The sequence below is a fragment of the Pavona decussata genome, unplaced genomic scaffold (assembly GCF_977016875.1).
Source record: "Pavona decussata unplaced genomic scaffold, jaPavDecu1.1 SCAFFOLD_138, whole genome shotgun sequence".
Taxonomy (NCBI): domain Eukaryota; kingdom Metazoa; phylum Cnidaria; class Anthozoa; order Scleractinia; family Agariciidae; genus Pavona; species Pavona decussata.
The window spans coordinates 339,897-357,500 of record NW_028145551.1 but is presented as its reverse complement, the minus strand read 5'-3'; the positions used below and the strand labels follow the sequence as shown (position 1 = coordinate 357,500).

The window sequence follows — 17,604 nt, the reverse complement described above, 5'->3', positions numbered from 1 at the left end:
TTGGCCAAAGTTTGCACGAAAACAAATATTTATCCTAAAACGCCTCGATTCCATGTTTGGCCGCGCGCTCGTCCCAGGTTGGCGGCCATTTGTGAATACGGTGTATATATATGGGTTAATTGATTAATTACATGTACGTGTAGGCTGCCACAGTCTCCAGTAGCCAAGCTGAGCCAGAGCGTTTGATCAGATCATCATGAGCTTTGGATTCCTCGAATACATGTATGCAGTTTCTAAGGTAACAACCTTGCTCTCAGCTCTGTTCACAAATAAAACTTACTTATAATTTCAAAACAAACGTTGAAACGTCGTTTTCTCACTCTGGCAGCGTTCAAGAGCAGGATAATTTATAAGCGTGATCATAAAACCTTTTAAGCAACGGACGAACTCTGATCGCAACTCTTATGTTGCCGGTTGCCAAAGAAGCCATATTCCGAGAGAAACGAAACGGCAAAACGCGTAAGAAACACTGAAGAAACACATATTAAAGAAAGCAATCATATGAACATTATAAGACCTTATAATTGTCCTTGTACAATCGAACCTGTATTTAACGGTCACCCTCGGGACTTGACGAAGTGGCCGCTTAATACACTGAGGTGGCACTAAAAATACTCACTGGGCGTGGTGTAATGTCAATTTTAATGGCGTACCATACTAAAACATTTCATGCAAGGAAGCAGTAGGACAATCAACACTAATTCAAGTGATCAATACTTTAAACAAAGTTCAGTGCCAACTTGTGACTTAACGGTATAATATTGGTAACATTGTGTAAAAGCCCTGTGCAATAAATTGTCCTCCGGCTACTCTTCTACGGTATATATGTATTTCTATGACTTACAGTTCACAACAAAATATCTCATTCCGTCATTTCATAGTAGTTATGTGCGAACTGGAGTTATCCATAGTACTGTGCAAACGCCCGTAGTTGTTCTGCATGTTCTGTAGCATCTGACAGTGATCTTTGAAGCTAAGGCGATTCATTCTCCATCACATGGCTGAAGAACAAGCTAATTAAAGAGGAATTTCTAGCTAAAGAGTGAAGCATATTCAAAACAAACTTTGTGTTTTAGCGTTCGTGATATAGTACTGTATGGTATGTTATGGTACTGCACATTGCAGACATCTGAAAAGCACTAACTAACTAAAAGGCCGAGTAGTAGAGTTGCTTACATGTTATTTCGTTATCGTGATGATGGATCGCATTTTAAACACAATAAAATACCGCATAAAATAACATGACTTAGTTTCCATTCAAGGATAAAAATAACAAAGAAAGACAAACATCGCACTGCTACAGGGTGGCCGCGCGCCTAATACAGGTAACTAATACAGCAACACTTATCAGCACTGAGACACACGTACCATCCCCGTGGTATGGCCAATACCGTACGCATGCGCACAACCATATCACTCGAGCAGTGGCAGCCATGGACAGCTGTTTCGCCCTTATTGGGGCTCATCACTATGGCATAGCCGTCGGGTCAAGAAGCGGGAGTACACCCGCGCATTGAGACCCTTTACTGCCGAGGCGAGTGCATAGCACTGCTTTAAGCGCCACCTCCACCGTAGGCAAGTGGTAGCTGTTGGTTGGGAACCGCAAAACAGTTCTCCCACGGCAATGCGTATGGGGATGGGATCACTTACAGACCTGTGTGCTCAAAATAAATTGTAAACAACACTTATCAGCACTGAGACACACGTACCATCCCCGTGGTATGGCCAATACCGTACGCATGCGCACAACCATATCACCAGCATCATCAGCTCATCAGCATGGCATAGCCGTCGGGTCAAGAAGCGGGAGTAAACCCGCGCATCGAGACTCTTTACTGCCGAGGCGAGTGCACAGCACTCCTTTAAGCGCCAGCTCCACCGTAGGCAAGTGGTAGCTTCTTGACCCGACGGCTATGCCATGCTGATGAGCCCCAATAAGGGCGAAACAGCTGTCCATGGCTGCCACTGCCCGGGTGATATGGTTGTGCGCATGCGTACGTCATTGGCCATACCACGGGGATGGTACGTGTGTCTCAGTGCTGATAAGTGTTGGTAACAAATTTAGCGTTTGTATGAGCGAAAACTGGCCGCTTAAGGTGAAGGTACATGAATTTGGATGGAATTTTCAGAGGTTTAAGGAAGGGGTAGAAAAAAGAAAATGATTTTTGGAACACTAACAGACAGTCGATACCCACGCAAGAGCACCCCAGGTTGCTAGTGGACTAACTTGGTATCCGTCTATTAATTATTAACTACACATTCTAATTTTAAAACTTCACTAAATCTTCAATATTTCTTATTTCTCTTAATTTTACAACTATTTTGAGAAAAACTATCTCCTCCCAAATATACCCACAAATCATCCAAAAATTTACAAAACACTCCAAAACATTGACTTGTGTAATGAGCATAGGGTTTTTGTATTGCTTGAAACGCGAACGAGATATTTCGGTTGAACCGATTTAAGCGGCGTGAAAACGGCTTTCATGTAGAAGCAAACTATAAGCAAGGAACCGCACAACGAAAATGCTGCAGGTATACGCAGGATCTGTAAAAGATCTAATTAGCCAAAAATATAAATGAATCAAATTTATGCAAGGCTGGACTGCGTAGAAAACTTAACACGACAGCGACATGATAGAGACCAAACCGAGAATCAACAGAATGCGGCAACCGTGGACAGCTGTTTCGAGCTGGTTGGCTCTCGTCAGCACGGTGTAGCACAGCAAAAAGTAGAACACCAACGCGAGTCGAGTGTTCTACCAAATGCACGTGGTAGCCGATTTCGGATGGTCCCAAATTCAGGCATCCGTCCACGTCATAGCGCGTGACTACGAACAATGAACAAAAGAACTGAAATATCATGTCGCTGTCGTCAAGTTAAATGAGAAAAGCAAAACTTTCCTTCACAGGTACATGGCCAAACCATGTTAAAAGGTACAGCATATCGGATCTAAAAAGATCTACGGTCCAAAACTTTAGTCATAAATAGGGTAAGGGTTTTGGGAAGCGGGCCGCACACCCCTACCCAAATTTTTTTGGAGTACCCCCCCCCCCGGGGGACGGATTTGGGACCATCCGAAACCGGCTACCACGTGCATTTGGTAGAACACTCGACTCGCGTTGGTGTTCTACTTTTTGCTCAATCTCGTACCCAGAGTCTTCAGGCTTTTTGGTCAGCGGGGCAACGCCGGGAAGACTCTGGGGACATCGAAAAAATTCAATTTTTTTGATTCGCTGTTCCGTAACGGTTTCCATTGTTTTACCGCAGAAAATCCTGCGGTAATAAAATTCGATGTCCCCAGAGTCTTCCCGGCGTTGCCCCGCTGACCAAAAAGCCTGAAGACTCTGGGTACGAGATTGCTTTTTGCTGTGCTACAGCGTTCTGACGAGAGCCAACCAGCTCGAAACAGCTGTCCACGGTTGCCGCATTCTGTTGATTCTCGGTTTGGTCTCTATCATGTCGCTGTCGTGTTAAGTTTTCTACGCAGTCCAGCCTTGCATAAATTTGTTTCATGTAGACCTTCATTGTTAAGAAAATCCTTGAAGTAATCGGCATCAACCTAAAAGATGTCAAGAAATCCACGAGCTCAAGACTTCTGTCAGAGTAGAGAGAGAACGAAGACAGTAATTTTATGACGCTAAAGGACGAAAACAAGCTTCACACCAAAACGAGGCTGTGCCTCGTGCACGTTTAAGAAAATGTGTCCCACATGGGAGGGAAAGACGCTGCCGCGTCATATATAATGTTTTCAGCATCATCAGATTTATCATCATAGACGGGGAGCATTTTGTTCAAATTATTTTCATTTGTTTTCTTTATTGTTATATTAACATGTTAAAAGACGCGCTAGACTGCAATCAGTCCCTTTCTGGTTAGTTGAGATGGCCTGCTCATGGCGCAGCGAGACTGGAGCGAGGAGAAATAAACGAGAAAAGACTGGGGGAGAGAAGGCGCGCGTAACTCGTATCTACTTGAAATGGATGTATTTGACACTTTAAATTCGACAGTTTTCACTAGCGACGGAGTCGGAGTCGGAGTCGTAATCAGAAGCGTAGAGCTTATGATCTAGTGAAAACAGCTTTGCTTAAGCGGAACGTAAGCGACGGAGTCGTAAGCGGAGTCGGAAGAAAATGGAAACGTTCTGATTCCTCTGACTCCGATTCCGTCGCGCTTATGACTCCGCTTACGGCTCCAATTCTTGATTTCCACTAGGTCATAAGCGCTCTTACGACTCCGCTTCCGACTCCGTCGCCAGTGAAAACCAGCCCTAAGAAAGCTATGTTCTTGTCCCCCTTTAAAGGTCATGGAATGTAAGCTCATATAATCTAATTCTAGCCAACTTACCGTAATATTTTTCAAACGTTTTCTCAGCTGATCTATTTCTGCGGAGGAACTGTGTTTTTCTTTTTTCGAAATCACTGCCTTTCCTTCATCTTCTTTCTGATTGGTTATTTTCTCTTATTTTCTCATCACCAGGCCCCAGTTGTTCAAAGAGCGGATAACTTTATCCACTGGATAAGTCGCTATCCAGTGGAGCAAATGTACTCCAACCAAGGCTTTTGGAAAGTTTTCCGCACAATTCCATACTTAAATTTGACATAATTATGTTTCTACTCTATCCACAAATTATAGGACTATCGGGAAAATCTTGCTCACATTTTATCTTCCCATTCTTTGCGCCTAGTTCCATTGTCTAAATTGATTGGCTTATTCTTTCTGCCAATCATAAGGCTTGTTCTATGAAATGTTGCACCACAAGTAGAGATAGTTACAACAAACATGGCGGTCGGACGGAGCACATCAAACTGCAAATCGGTTTGCTTCTATCCTGCTATGGGCAAACGGGAACATATCATGTGCTGCGGCGTCACGATATCACTATAAGATGGCGGTAAGAGCAGATGTAAAATTGGCCATGCGATTACGACCAAATAAACTGTAAAGCTTGCATCTTCCTGCAAGCATTTGGTCATATTTGTGGTACTTTCTGCAGTTTTCAACTATCTGTAAGCTTATCGGAGGTGTGCAGTTTGCTTGATTTGACGAACGTGTAGACAAGTGATGGTGTCAAACATCGCTGTGTCGAACTAGTTTTCGAAAAAGCATTTGATACTTTACTTGTCGAATTAGGTCATTTAATTATTTTACAAAACAGTCGATACTAAAAGTTCGACTAGATAGAAACAGCAGGCATCGTTCTTCTCTAAGTAAGCCTTATACGTACAGTTATAACTCTTTTCTGACAGCCTAGTTATGATCAGTTATAAGATTATTCATAGCGAGTATATAAACCAGTTTTTCAGCTTAAGGTCAAGTACAATAAAGTCTTGTGTTGTTGAAGGCCACCTTCAAATAGAGGTTTCTGTTCTTGTAGAGAGGTGCTGGTGTGAATAAATAATAATGAGTTGGGACATTCCAAAGAATCCAGTTTGATTGAGGAACTTGTAATAACTAAGAGAGAAAAACAAAAGCAACAATGACATCAGTACACTTATATTTTCAAATTTGTTCAAGAAAATTTGCGGCCTCTTACAAGGGAAAAATTATGTTGGGATTGTCGGTAAAAGTGACATGAATATTCTGCTCTTAAGAACACCTAACCAAGAAACGCTAATCAACAATAAAATTGCGACAACAACTGTTTGCAGGATGACCGAAAACTAGAAGAGGAGCTTGCGTCATTTCGACGTGAATGGCATGAAGAGATCAGACGGACAGTAACTGAAGGTGGCTCATCTCGAAATTCACCTACATGTACAACAGAGTCACCACCTCATACAAGCCGCGACGGATCTCCATTGCTTTTGACGACAAAGAATTCTGTTAATGCAGCACAAACGCTGGAGGAAAAGGTACTCATACATGTATATTTTTTTATTATTAATAGTGTATAATTTATCACATGTGATAGTCATCAAGTTAATGTGTCAGTCTCTTGTTGGTCTGAAATGCAGGTCATCGACCAAAGTCAAGCATGAAAACTAACTGCAATAAAATAACTAACAATTCCAATTTGGGGTTCAATTGGGGTTCACTTTGTACTCCAACGTACACTGTAGAATTGATTCTCTGATCCATCATTTGTGTCGTTAGTGCAAACGACACAACATTCATTTGTACCCTTCACATTTGTGCATTGCCTGATGCCACCATAATTGCCCACAGCTTGCCCCTGGTGTCCTCGTAGCTCAGCTGGTAGAGCAACGGTGATCAAATCTGGAGGTCATGAGTTCAATTCCTTGTGAGGTGAAATGTTTTTCCTTTGCCTTGTGCAGTCTCCCATTTACTTGAACTATGGTTGTAGGTTAATTCTCTGATCCATCACCATTAGTGGCACAAAATACAGTATGTGTTGAGGTTGAATTTTGCATATTTTGTTATTTAACAGGCCACGCAGTTGTTCCTTCAGGGCGTATCTGCTGAGAGGAGTCGAAATCTTTATGAAGGTAAAAACCATGGTAGGGTGTAATTATAAGAAACAAAAGACAGTTAAATGTCTCTGACTGTCTAAATTTATAATTGAAGTTGACTTCACTGTATTTTTGTAAAAGAACTTATTTTTGAGTCGGAAGCCTATATATCTTATACTGCTAGAAAAACATTTACAGTCGCTAGCAACCAGCCGTATTCTGTTCCTGACAGTTGCCACTAAAATCATTGATAATAAAAGTCCATCCCAAGACAAACAAACAGACAGACATACAAGTACATTGTACAATGTAGACTTAAAAAGACATCATGGTCAGTCTTCAAGGCAAGAGAATGGTCTCAGGTCAAAGCCCAAGAAACCTAGCTTCCTGATCTTGGGGAATAAATGGTAAATGTAAGAAGATTTGGAGAGACCCACACCTATTGACCCCCCAAAGTTCTTGAACATTGACACCAAGTTTCAAGTTTCTTTATTTCCACATACACTGTACACCGTCTGTTCTAATTCACAAGGAGCCCTGAGCACAGTAGTAAAAGAAAAAAACAACATTGGCCATTGTGTGTACATACTGATACGGTAGATTGTCTAGTTGGGTAAAAAGTCTGGCTGATGCCCTACAACTTATTGAAATGAGGGACAGGGAGGCATGTTTTTATTATTTCCATTCTGGCATGAAAAAAGAAAAATTACCCCCTTTTTATTTCAGAATTTTGGCAAGTACTGCACAGTGTACTGTATCACGATCAGTGTTGTGTTTAATTTTCTTGCTTTGCAGCTATTCACTTTTATCGGCAAGCTGTTCAGCTTGTTCCAGACATTGAGTCAAGAATCACAGATTTTACCAATAATTTTTTACCAGGTATGTGTGATTTCTGACAGCCTTACATATTACTGGTCAGATGCTCTACCAAGTTGTGCCATGGGTGATGTGTTGTGAGTCAGGTCATACATGTACAACTGAAAAGGCTAGTGTAAAAGTCTCCAAAGTGGTGATTTTAGGTCTGATATTTTTGGGTGCAAAAGCTCTTAGATTTTTTCATATGACCTTCAATCTGCCTTAAAAAAAGAAAAAAGACAATCCCTGCCCTTTACAGCAAAGGAAGATGGTCCTCACTTGCTGTCTGCTATTTGTGTTGATCTCTAACACAGCACTTAAATGAGCTGCTACTGTCTGTCGAACCATTCCAAAATAATATAAATTCATGCATGTACACTGTACATGTGCATGTAGGTAAATTAAAAATCATTTTCAATTGATAAAGCATTTATTTATCATTTTCAACGTGACCTAGTGAGTCAATTTTTGTTACTTATTTGTAGAAGATGAAGATGGTGTTGATGATACAAGCATCCAGGTATCCCAGGAACCACTTGAGTAAGTACTCATCACGTACACTTTATTATGTTCATTGCATTTTTCTCTGGTAATGGGTTTCAAGGCATTACATGTATTTAATTTAGTCCCAAACATTATCCATTGACAAGACCTTTGCCAGTTATTTGCCATGTCTAAAACATATTATGATCAATTTAATTTTCTTAACTGTCAAATCTCTCTATCTGGAAAATTACTGAGCAATTGCACTTAAAACATAACATCATTTGCTGACTGCATCTCTGTTTTTTTTTTTTTTTGTAGCATTTCTTATTTAGCAGACTTGACCAACAGGTTCAATTCTCTTTCTGTTACTGGAATTTGTCAGCCACACTTTGAGACTAGGGTAGGTTATAAATGGATAATGTGTAGACATACAATACTGTAATAATAATAATAATAATAATAATAATAATAATAATAATAATAATAATAATAATAATAGTAATAATAACAATAATTATAATAATAATGCTAATACTAATAATAGTATTAATAATAATAATAATAATAATAAAAATAAAAATAAAAATAAAAATAAAAATAAAAACAAAAAACAGTAAAATCTTTATATATAATAATAATAACAATAATAATAATAATAATAATAATAATAATAATAATAATAATATAATTACAATTATAATTATAATTATAATGATATAATAGTTTATTCTAGTCATTTGCAGCCCACAACTGAATTCCTGACCAATTACAATGCAACAGTAAATAACAATAATCATAATAGAGAAATCTAGAGGCAAGTGAGTCAGTGTTCTTTTCTATTGAAGCCAAAATGACGGGTGGAAAAACTATTAAACAGATGTCTGTGATGTCAATACAGGAACTCTTTATAGTTTGGCGGTTTCTCTATTCAACCCCATTGATAGTTTCGTCAACACATTTTTTTCCTCTGCACATGAAAAACAACTGAGGAATAGAGAAATCACAAGACTAGCATTCCTGTATTGACATCACAGCTCTACTATCCCCAGTCTCCCATCGTGCATGGTATCATACCCAACCACCCAGAAGTGAAATTTGAACCTTTATATTCCTCAAATGCAAGGAAGAAATATTGATAGGGATTTTTTTTCCATTTTCACACAAGAACAACATAAAGATTAGATCAAACAAATAAACAACAACAACAAAAATTCTGTCATATGTACACTTTAGGCTTTAGAGAATCCAGCTCCACAAGTACAGTGTACAATTTAAAGTAATCAGTCATTAAAGGAAGTCTGCTATCCATGTTATTTTATTTTTTATTTTATTAGCTTCTCTAAAAGAAAAAAAAAGTGAATTTCGCAGGATAAATTGTTAAGTAACTAAGCAGGCCCATTGCAATAAAAACAATGGAAACGGTTGATTATTAGTCTTTTCATTAGTCATTTTCAAACTCTAAGCATTTGGCGACAGTATTTCACTGTCCATTTTCCGGGCATAAGAGCTGACAACCGGCTATCAATATGCGAGAGCCATTTATAACAGCAACAGAAGGTATTAAATATGGGTAAAGATACTATAAGCCCAGTAGGATGATTTTAATCAATAATGAAATTATATTTATTTTAATTTTTTTTTTTATTTACTCATATTTTTTTTTCCAGATGACTCACATCTCAGCCATTCCTCTGGAACTTATTATGTATATTTTTAAGTGGGTGGTCTCTATGGAGTTGGACATGAAATCACTGGATCAACTAGCAAGGGTAATGGCAAGCAAAGTTTGGCAACGACCAAGGCTGTGAATGTTGTTCAGATGTAGAAAATAGCAAATAATGTACTTGTCCACCTACTACATACTATACAGTACAGTGTGTCTCTTTGGTCAAAATCTAAATCCCAAAATGGATAAATTCCATTTGTTTGGGAAAGTCGTAAATTAAAAAGAAAATTACAAACCCCTTGAATGCATCTGGGGGGAGGATTTGAGAACAACCCAAAACAAGATTTTATGGGTTTTTGTTTTTCAAGATCCAGGGATTCCATTGAGAAGGGATCATGACAATGGTCACTCAGATAGTTCATGCCAGTTTAGAAAATGAATGCAGTTGCAGGCTTAAGTTTTAGGAAATGGTTTTGGTTAGCTTCGAAGAAAATAATGTACCGGAAGAAGTTTTAAAGAGGGATCAGTGTTTTGACCACTATTCTTGTAACCTTTTGACCATAAAGAGTACCGTATGTACTTCACAGTCATACAATTTAAACTTGATCTACCAAAAGGTGCTAAGTAGTAATCACAAACAGATTACATGTAATTAAAAGATACTACTTTCCAAACAGTATCCAGATTATTGCACATTAAGTTACTTTAAGCTAATAGTACACTGTATGCCAAATTCACAAGTCAGAGTAGTTGCGTGACTTTTGATGTACATCGTAATACAAAATAATTATTTTCTTGATATTTTGGTGTTCCTAAATGAAAATCACAAAAGTTATCCTTAAAAAAGAAAACTCCATTATGTCCTTGCCCATGTTTGGATTTCACCAAAGGAGCACGCCTTTCACGCACATAATTTGCACCTTGTCTCTGAAAAAATACAGTACCGCTCGAAACTATGGGACCATTTGCACGCGGTAAAACCTCGTCTTTGCCGAACGTGATTGCCGCGAATTCACCGCGGTGGGACGAAAACCGCAACCGCGGCAAAGACGAAAGCAACCGAAAGCCGTGGGAAATTAGACGCGGCAATGCCTTGGTAAAAATACAATAATGACTAATTACTATTGTCAGGGTATTGTCAAACATTATCTCACCATTCATCCAAAAGAAGCCCTCAAACAAAAGAATTTGTAAAGACTCACCGAATCGGAAACCGAACGACCGATAACAATTCGTTTGGCAGTCACTGACGAACGTTTTTTTTCTGCATTTGGGACATGTTCAGTTGTTGTCACGCTACAGGCAATGATCACAGAGCAAAAAACATACTTTCAGTTTAATTCTTGCTGTTTACGCCACACAGTCAAGAAAGATATTCTATTCGTTTGATAAACCTCCTGATAACCCTTCCTGCTGATGTAAAGTGCGCAACAAAGTTCAATCGAAATAGCGACGCTCAATTCAAAATATGCAATCGGATTTCAGTACGGACGCGGAGAAAAACAAAGTGAAAATCCCTCCAAATGTATTGCCAATGTAATCCGGATTCAAAATAACTAAAACTTCCTAATAGATTTGATTCGGTATCGAGTGTGAGCGACAAGATCGATTCACTTGGAGCAAACACAAACGCGGAAAATTACCGCAACGCTTAACGTATTTCTATTAATATTTACTTTGGATAAAACGAAAACAGCAACTTTAGCAAAAGTGAAAAGCCCCTTCCGATGTTTTAAAATGTTGAGAGAAGCCGTCGTTTGGACGTAGAAAGGACCGTGCCATGATGAAAACAGCGGGAAGATTTTAGTCCCGTGCTAGGCAACCAAATTCCTTCACGTGTATCAAGTTTCATTCCGCAACAACACAACGCGGAAAAAAAATTATGGTAAGTTAATTTACGGCGATTCTTGGTAGGAAACCTGGACGCTTGCAGTTTGTTATTCAGCCACAACGGGAGTAGTAGTGCCTTTTCACTTATGCCCAACTAGTTCCATTGTAATTCCTTCAAAAAGACCTGGAAGCGCTCTCTTCTTTCGTCGACTAGCATTCGAGCTTTCACTGACCTTTGCAGTTTGCGTTGCTTCGCGTATCGAAAGGAATTGTGCGAGTGAAGTTTAATGAATTGTCTTGCACGTTAAGCAAATAATTTTTGGCATAATCTGAAATATTATTACATTTACCAGTTCAATTCACGAGTTCGCTCACAGAGCGCTTTGATTATTTCCCTTGAGAGCGAGTGCGCTTCCGTGAAATTTATCACACCTAAAACCCGACAGTTCGCTTATTGTCCTCGAAGAACATGAAAACAAAGTGAACAATAACCTATTCAAACCCAACCGCGTCCTGCCTTTCACCGCGGCTTAAGTCAACCGAAAAAAACCTAGGTGAAACCGAGGTTTTTATTGCGGTTAGACGAGGTTTTGCCTAGGTGAAACCGCAGATCAGAACCGCGAATCGACCGAGGCAAATTCGCGGTAAATGGTCCCATAGTTTCGAGCGGTACTGTACATTACATAGTATACACGAAAATGATTGCCATGTTGACATAATTTATCATTATATACATTTCAGTATAATGTCTTCTTAGTTGACCCAGAAAGGTATTTTAAATAACTTCTATGCATAAATTTGTGAGAATGATGTGCAGTATCAAACTTTTCACCAAGTGAAATTTTGGTAACTGGGAGCAATAATATTAATATCATTCTTTATTTTGCATAAATCACTTTTAGGTTTGTAAAGGATTTTATGCCTGTGCCAGAGATCCAGAGATTTGGAAACTTGCTTGTCAAAGGTACATGTACATGTTCATGCATAAATATTGCAACCCATCCTGAGTGCACTCAGAATACACTGTATGAAGCCAGTCTTTCTAAGAACAACAAACACAGTCAATGAGGTGCAGCCTAGTGTAGAAATTGTTGACCAGTAGGACAGCTCTACATGTAAATAAACAGGAAGCTAAATTATTGCAGTTACAAAACTTAGAAACTTTAGTTTTCAAGGACAGTAACAGCATGCAGTGCACATTTGATTTGTGGACTACAGCTCTATATGTATCAAAAATAGGCAATGACAGTTGAGCCAATTATATTTGAGGATTATTTTGCCATAGATCACAGTGAACATCATCTGTAGTCCTCGTGCATGAAGTAGACAAAAATGGCTTAGCGTGTACTCACCTAAGATCATGGTTTATTTTTTATTTCTTTCAAGGCTGTGGGGTGTTAATTGCGGGAGCCCTGCACAGTGGAATGGCTCTTGGAGACTGATGTACATAAACCGTCCACATCTTTTGTTTGTTGGTATGTTTTTTTTTTCTCTTTGTGGCTTCATCTCCTGTCAAGCCAAGTGGGAACTGGTCATTTTGTGAAATAAGTAATAATAATTATTTATACCTGTTGAGGTGAGGCTATTCATTGTATAATTATATTTGAACTGTGGATAAAGCCTGAATTTTTTTGAGGCTAAGTTCTTTTGGCAACTACTTAATATTCACAACTGCAATGGTCATACACTTTTTCATTCATCCACAGTTCAAATATAATAATACTATTAATAAAATGTAAATGTATTTCTTAATTAAATTCCACTTCCATCACCTCACCTCAACGGGTATTTTACAAATTCACATATAATGACCAGGCCCCAGTTGTTCAAACGCCAGATAACTTTATCCAGTGGATAAGTCACTATCCGACAGTTTCAATCTGTGCAAAGATTTCAGTGTTTCGTTGTGTACAGCAAATATGCACACTCTAACCACAGTCTAGTTTAGGAGTGTACGAAAACCTTGGACAACGTTTAACGTGAAGTATATTTTAGGCCCCGATAGTGCCTTATCCAGCAGATAAAGTTATCTGGCCTTTGAACAACTGGGGCCAGCTCCCAGTTGGCTTGTACAGTACCGGACAGAAGAAACCTGACAGGGAACGCGTTACTGGAAAATTAGGGAACGCAAAGTGGAACGCTCAGGGAATGCTTAGGGAACGCAAAGGGAACGCTAAGGGAAGCTAAAAATTACAGTCCGGACAAAAGAAACCTAACAGGGAACGTGTTACTGGAACGCTAAGAGAACGCTAGAACGCGTTCTTGGGAACGCACTCTCGAGGCCCAAAAAAACAGTGGAAAGTAGTAAAAGATGATGCGTAAAAATGGCACCTGATAATCCATACGCGTGGCGAAAAAATTATCGAAAAAACACTAAAACAAACTTCGATAAGTGATCCTTCGTAAATGTCGACGCCATATTGTTTCCCAAAATTCATTTGGATAGATCCGCTGGCCAACAGTACTGCTTATCCGAGAAAATCGCACCACGATCGGATCTTGTAAACAAGGTGTGGTTGGATGCCTTAAAGGTTCTTTTGTGGCTTGAATGCTCACTAATCTCTTACTTCAGCTTCATTACTCATGTAAGCTGGCTTCAAACGAGAAGAGATGAATTGTTTTACATTCAGGAAAACTATTTACTAGGCTTCAGAACCTCTTGGGAACCATGCGAAGAGTCTGTTATCCTGATGTATGATGATATATTTTATTTTGCCGTACAACAATGCATTCGAAAGTAGACAATCCACTTTGGATGTAAGTCGAGATTTATCACTTCCTAAAAGAAATGGCTATCACCTGTTATAGTACACTATTATAGTACACTGTAGGTCTCGCCAATTAGTTGCAACTCATTAATTTTTGTTTTTCGTTAACTTTACTCGGGATTTCTTTACCTCCCCTAAATTCTATTTGTTCTGTCTTTGATTGCAATAACTGTTAATAATAATATTAATTTTATCCTTAAACAGTTGTAAGTCCGGCCCGCCTAGATTAGCTCTCGCTACGTGCGGGCCAGTCTCTCTTTTTCGCTAAATTTTTTGAATTTTTGAATAAACTTGATAATCCACAGGAGTTTACATAAGCAAAACATCATACGTAAGACCAGGAGAGAGGAATCTAGACTTGTACTACCGGCCGTTTCATCTGGTGGAGTACTACCGCTACATGAGATTCTTCACTGATGGGACTGTTGTAGTACACACCAGTGCAGATGAGCCTGTTACTGCTATTCCAAGACTAAAACTCAAGCCTGGAGGGGGAAATCCATCCGTATCTGTTGGACACTACAGAGTGTCTGGAGACAAGGTTTGGTGATCAGCCCCTGACTTTCAATTCACCTGTAGAACTTTATTATTATTATTATTATCATTTAATTATTATTATTATTATTATTATTATTATTATTATTATTATTATTATTAAAAAATGTTATTATTATTATATTTCAATTTTAGCTCTATATTTTATAATTTCTAGTTGTCTCATTATATAATTTATATATCTAGTTTTAGGACCTCTATGTAAACCACTCTTAGTGATGGAGCTTCCTAATAAAAGATTGTTATTGTTATTGTTATTATTATTATTATTATTATTATTATTATTATTATTATTATTACTATTATTATTATTATTATTATTATTATTATTATTATTATTATTATTATTATTATTATATTATTCACCTGTAGAACTGCCAAGAACATTGTTTTTAATACAGTAACTTTACAATGTACTCTTTTACTGGAAATATTTTAGTTGCTTTCAGAACATGTCCTTCACAATCCTTACATGTTTGGCATACATGTACATGGCATGCCCAAGGGTTTGCAAAGCATTCAACAAGTACTTACACGTAGGCCTGGAAAACATTTTAAACAATGAATTGTATTAAGAGAAATGGCTAAATTGTTTAGAGACAAACTTTGACTAGGTTTACTGGTTAGGCATCGGTGAGGTATTATTTTTCACACACACCAGAATGGAAAATTAGTTGCACATTTCAGTCAGAAATTTGGTTGTATTATACTGCACAATTTTTGTTAAAAATACAATCTTTTGTAGAAGGAATGGAGGGAAGAAGCCACAGAGAAAGTTACATGTAAGGAAGGAGTAGGCTAGAAGAAATGTTCCTTTTAGTTATTTACTTTTCTATCGTGTCTTTCGTTATTCAGGTCATTGTTGTTGTCAGTAAAAAGCCAACAGTTGAGGGCCATATTCAGACAAGAGGCAGAAGAGCCAGGGTTCCTCCTCCACCAATCATGGAGCAAGTTTTTCACATGGTAAGTACAGTGTAGATGTCAACCCATACACACTCACAGACCTTTAAAATAATTATTAATTTGGGAAATTTTGTAGATGTTTATTTTGTTTGTATGAAGACTAGTAAAAATTGCCCATCTCTGTAGGAATGTTTGTAAAAATAATTCTCAGACAAATTAAGAGACCTACAGTATATTTGCTACTATTTTAGATGTGACTCTCAAACGTTTATGGCTGGCAATTACCAAAAACGTTTTCCTTTGTAAAGATATTTTCCATCAAATAATTTGATTTTTAAAATTCATTTAGCCAAATTCTACAAGCATGCTTTACATATCCCAAGAATTTTACTAAGACAACTGCTTTGGTTACCTTAATATACATGTACTGTACAGACCACACACTTCATGTGGTATACATCTAACTCTGTCTATCATGGCCTTTTTTTTTTGTATTATGTAAATAAATATTTATTTATTGATTTATAATTTTTCAAACTCCTTTTCAAGGAATTTGAAGTCCGCAGTACTGGACGACGTCATCGCCATAATCAATTGACTTGGCTTCATTACAGTGTGAGCACAACATACAGGTACAAAGCTAAGAAACCTAACCTCTGGCTTGTTCTTTCTGTAAACATTACAAGAAATTTTACTGACTCACCAACAACATGAATAATAGAAGGCGTACACGGAATAAGGCTCTTAGTGACTTTTGATGTTCAGTCAAATTCTCCTTGTTTCACAAGCGAATACAAGGCAATTTTTTGAAGGAGAATCTAGCAATTTATCAGATGTCACTTGGGGCCTTTTTCCAAGCACCCCTTCAATTGGGAACCATCACTTGAGTCATTCATAAAGAGGCCTCCGACCATTTAGTGCTGGGACAGCTTTGCAAAAGACTAGCACCTATTCATGGTGTACATATAAAATAACAACTTTATTTGAGTGTCAAATCTTAATAGCCCTGCTAATTGGGGAGACTAAAAATGTAGCATTTTATGTCACAGAAACTGGACAGGGTATGCCCTCATTTTAGTTCTAATTTAAAACCGCTCACAGGTGAATTGCAAATTTCCTGTCAAAAATATTATTTTTATTAATGTCAAATGAACTGTTACATGACAGCAATGGAGCTGATTCATAACTATAATATTTATTGTGTATCAAAGAAAAAGGATCGAAAAATTTTTTTTTTTAGTTCAAGCGCAAGCTTTATTTGATCCCCTCATGGAATGTTTGTCAAGTGGTGTAGGACGTTTTTGTCACATGATTAAGGTGAAAAAATATCACGTGACAAAACGTCCCAGTAGATCGCCAGGAACTCATATCCAACGTTGCGATTCAATGTCAGAGCCTGGCAATGAATTTCAATAGCCTCTCTAATTCTTCTTTTGAAGGTGTCGTTCTCCCTTACAACAATTGAAGAGGAAGAAAGATCGAGCGCGTGCCTCGTGTTCCTTAGGTGGTCACCCACTGCAGTCTTTGACCATCTTGTACTGTTGACATGTTCTCTAAATCTGACCCCAAAGTGTCTTGCCGTCTCCCCGACATAAACCTCTTCACAATCCCCGCACTGGATTTTATAGACAACTCTGCATTTCTTTTCCATGGGTATGGGATCCTTGGGGTGTACCAGCTGTTGTCTTATGGTATTAACAGGCTTGAGATTAGTGCCCACCCCTTGTTTTCTGAAAACTTGTGTGAGTTGCTACTCCTTCCATATACATGTAGGGGAGAGGGACGCTGTTGTGTAGTTTGCTTATTTTTTTTCTTTTTTACCTTATGTTTTCCAGGTCATCAGGTCAGACTCTCTGCTCACAATTTGACTTAAACAACCAGTTTCCACCACTTTACTTTTCTGTTGTCAAAAGTTTCAGCAATAATGCAGTTGCTCCATTAGACTAGGAAAACTTTCATTACCAGCTACACAGGATGCTCAGCACTCACTCTAGTGTCCTCTTCTCAGTGGAAACATCACACATGCATGAGCACATGTACATGTACATTAATTAGGATACTATTAACATGAAATGGTTAGGGCAAGTTTAATATTATGCAAAGACCGTGAAAATAACTGTTATTAGT

At 38.2% G+C, this 17,604-nt stretch overlaps 1 protein-coding gene across 1 annotated transcript; it reads left to right on the top strand.

The window, feature by feature from the left end:
* Positions 1 to 4,756: 4,756 nt before the first annotated feature.
* LOC146467092 (F-box only protein 9-like) lies at positions 4,757 to 17,576 on the top strand. Its single transcript, XM_085126355.1, has 13 exons — positions 4,757 to 4,895; positions 5,653 to 5,856; positions 6,393 to 6,450; positions 7,210 to 7,293; positions 7,755 to 7,809; positions 8,074 to 8,155; positions 9,423 to 9,524; positions 12,154 to 12,215; positions 12,638 to 12,726; positions 14,325 to 14,560; positions 15,430 to 15,537; positions 16,027 to 16,109; positions 17,313 to 17,576. Exons 1-13 carry the CDS (start codon positions 4,890 to 4,892, stop codon positions 17,422 to 17,424), a joined length of 1,281 nt encoding a protein of 426 aa, XP_084982481.1. The 5' UTR covers positions 4,757 to 4,889; the 3' UTR covers positions 17,425 to 17,576.
* The last annotated feature ends 28 nt before the right edge of the window (positions 17,577 to 17,604 follow it).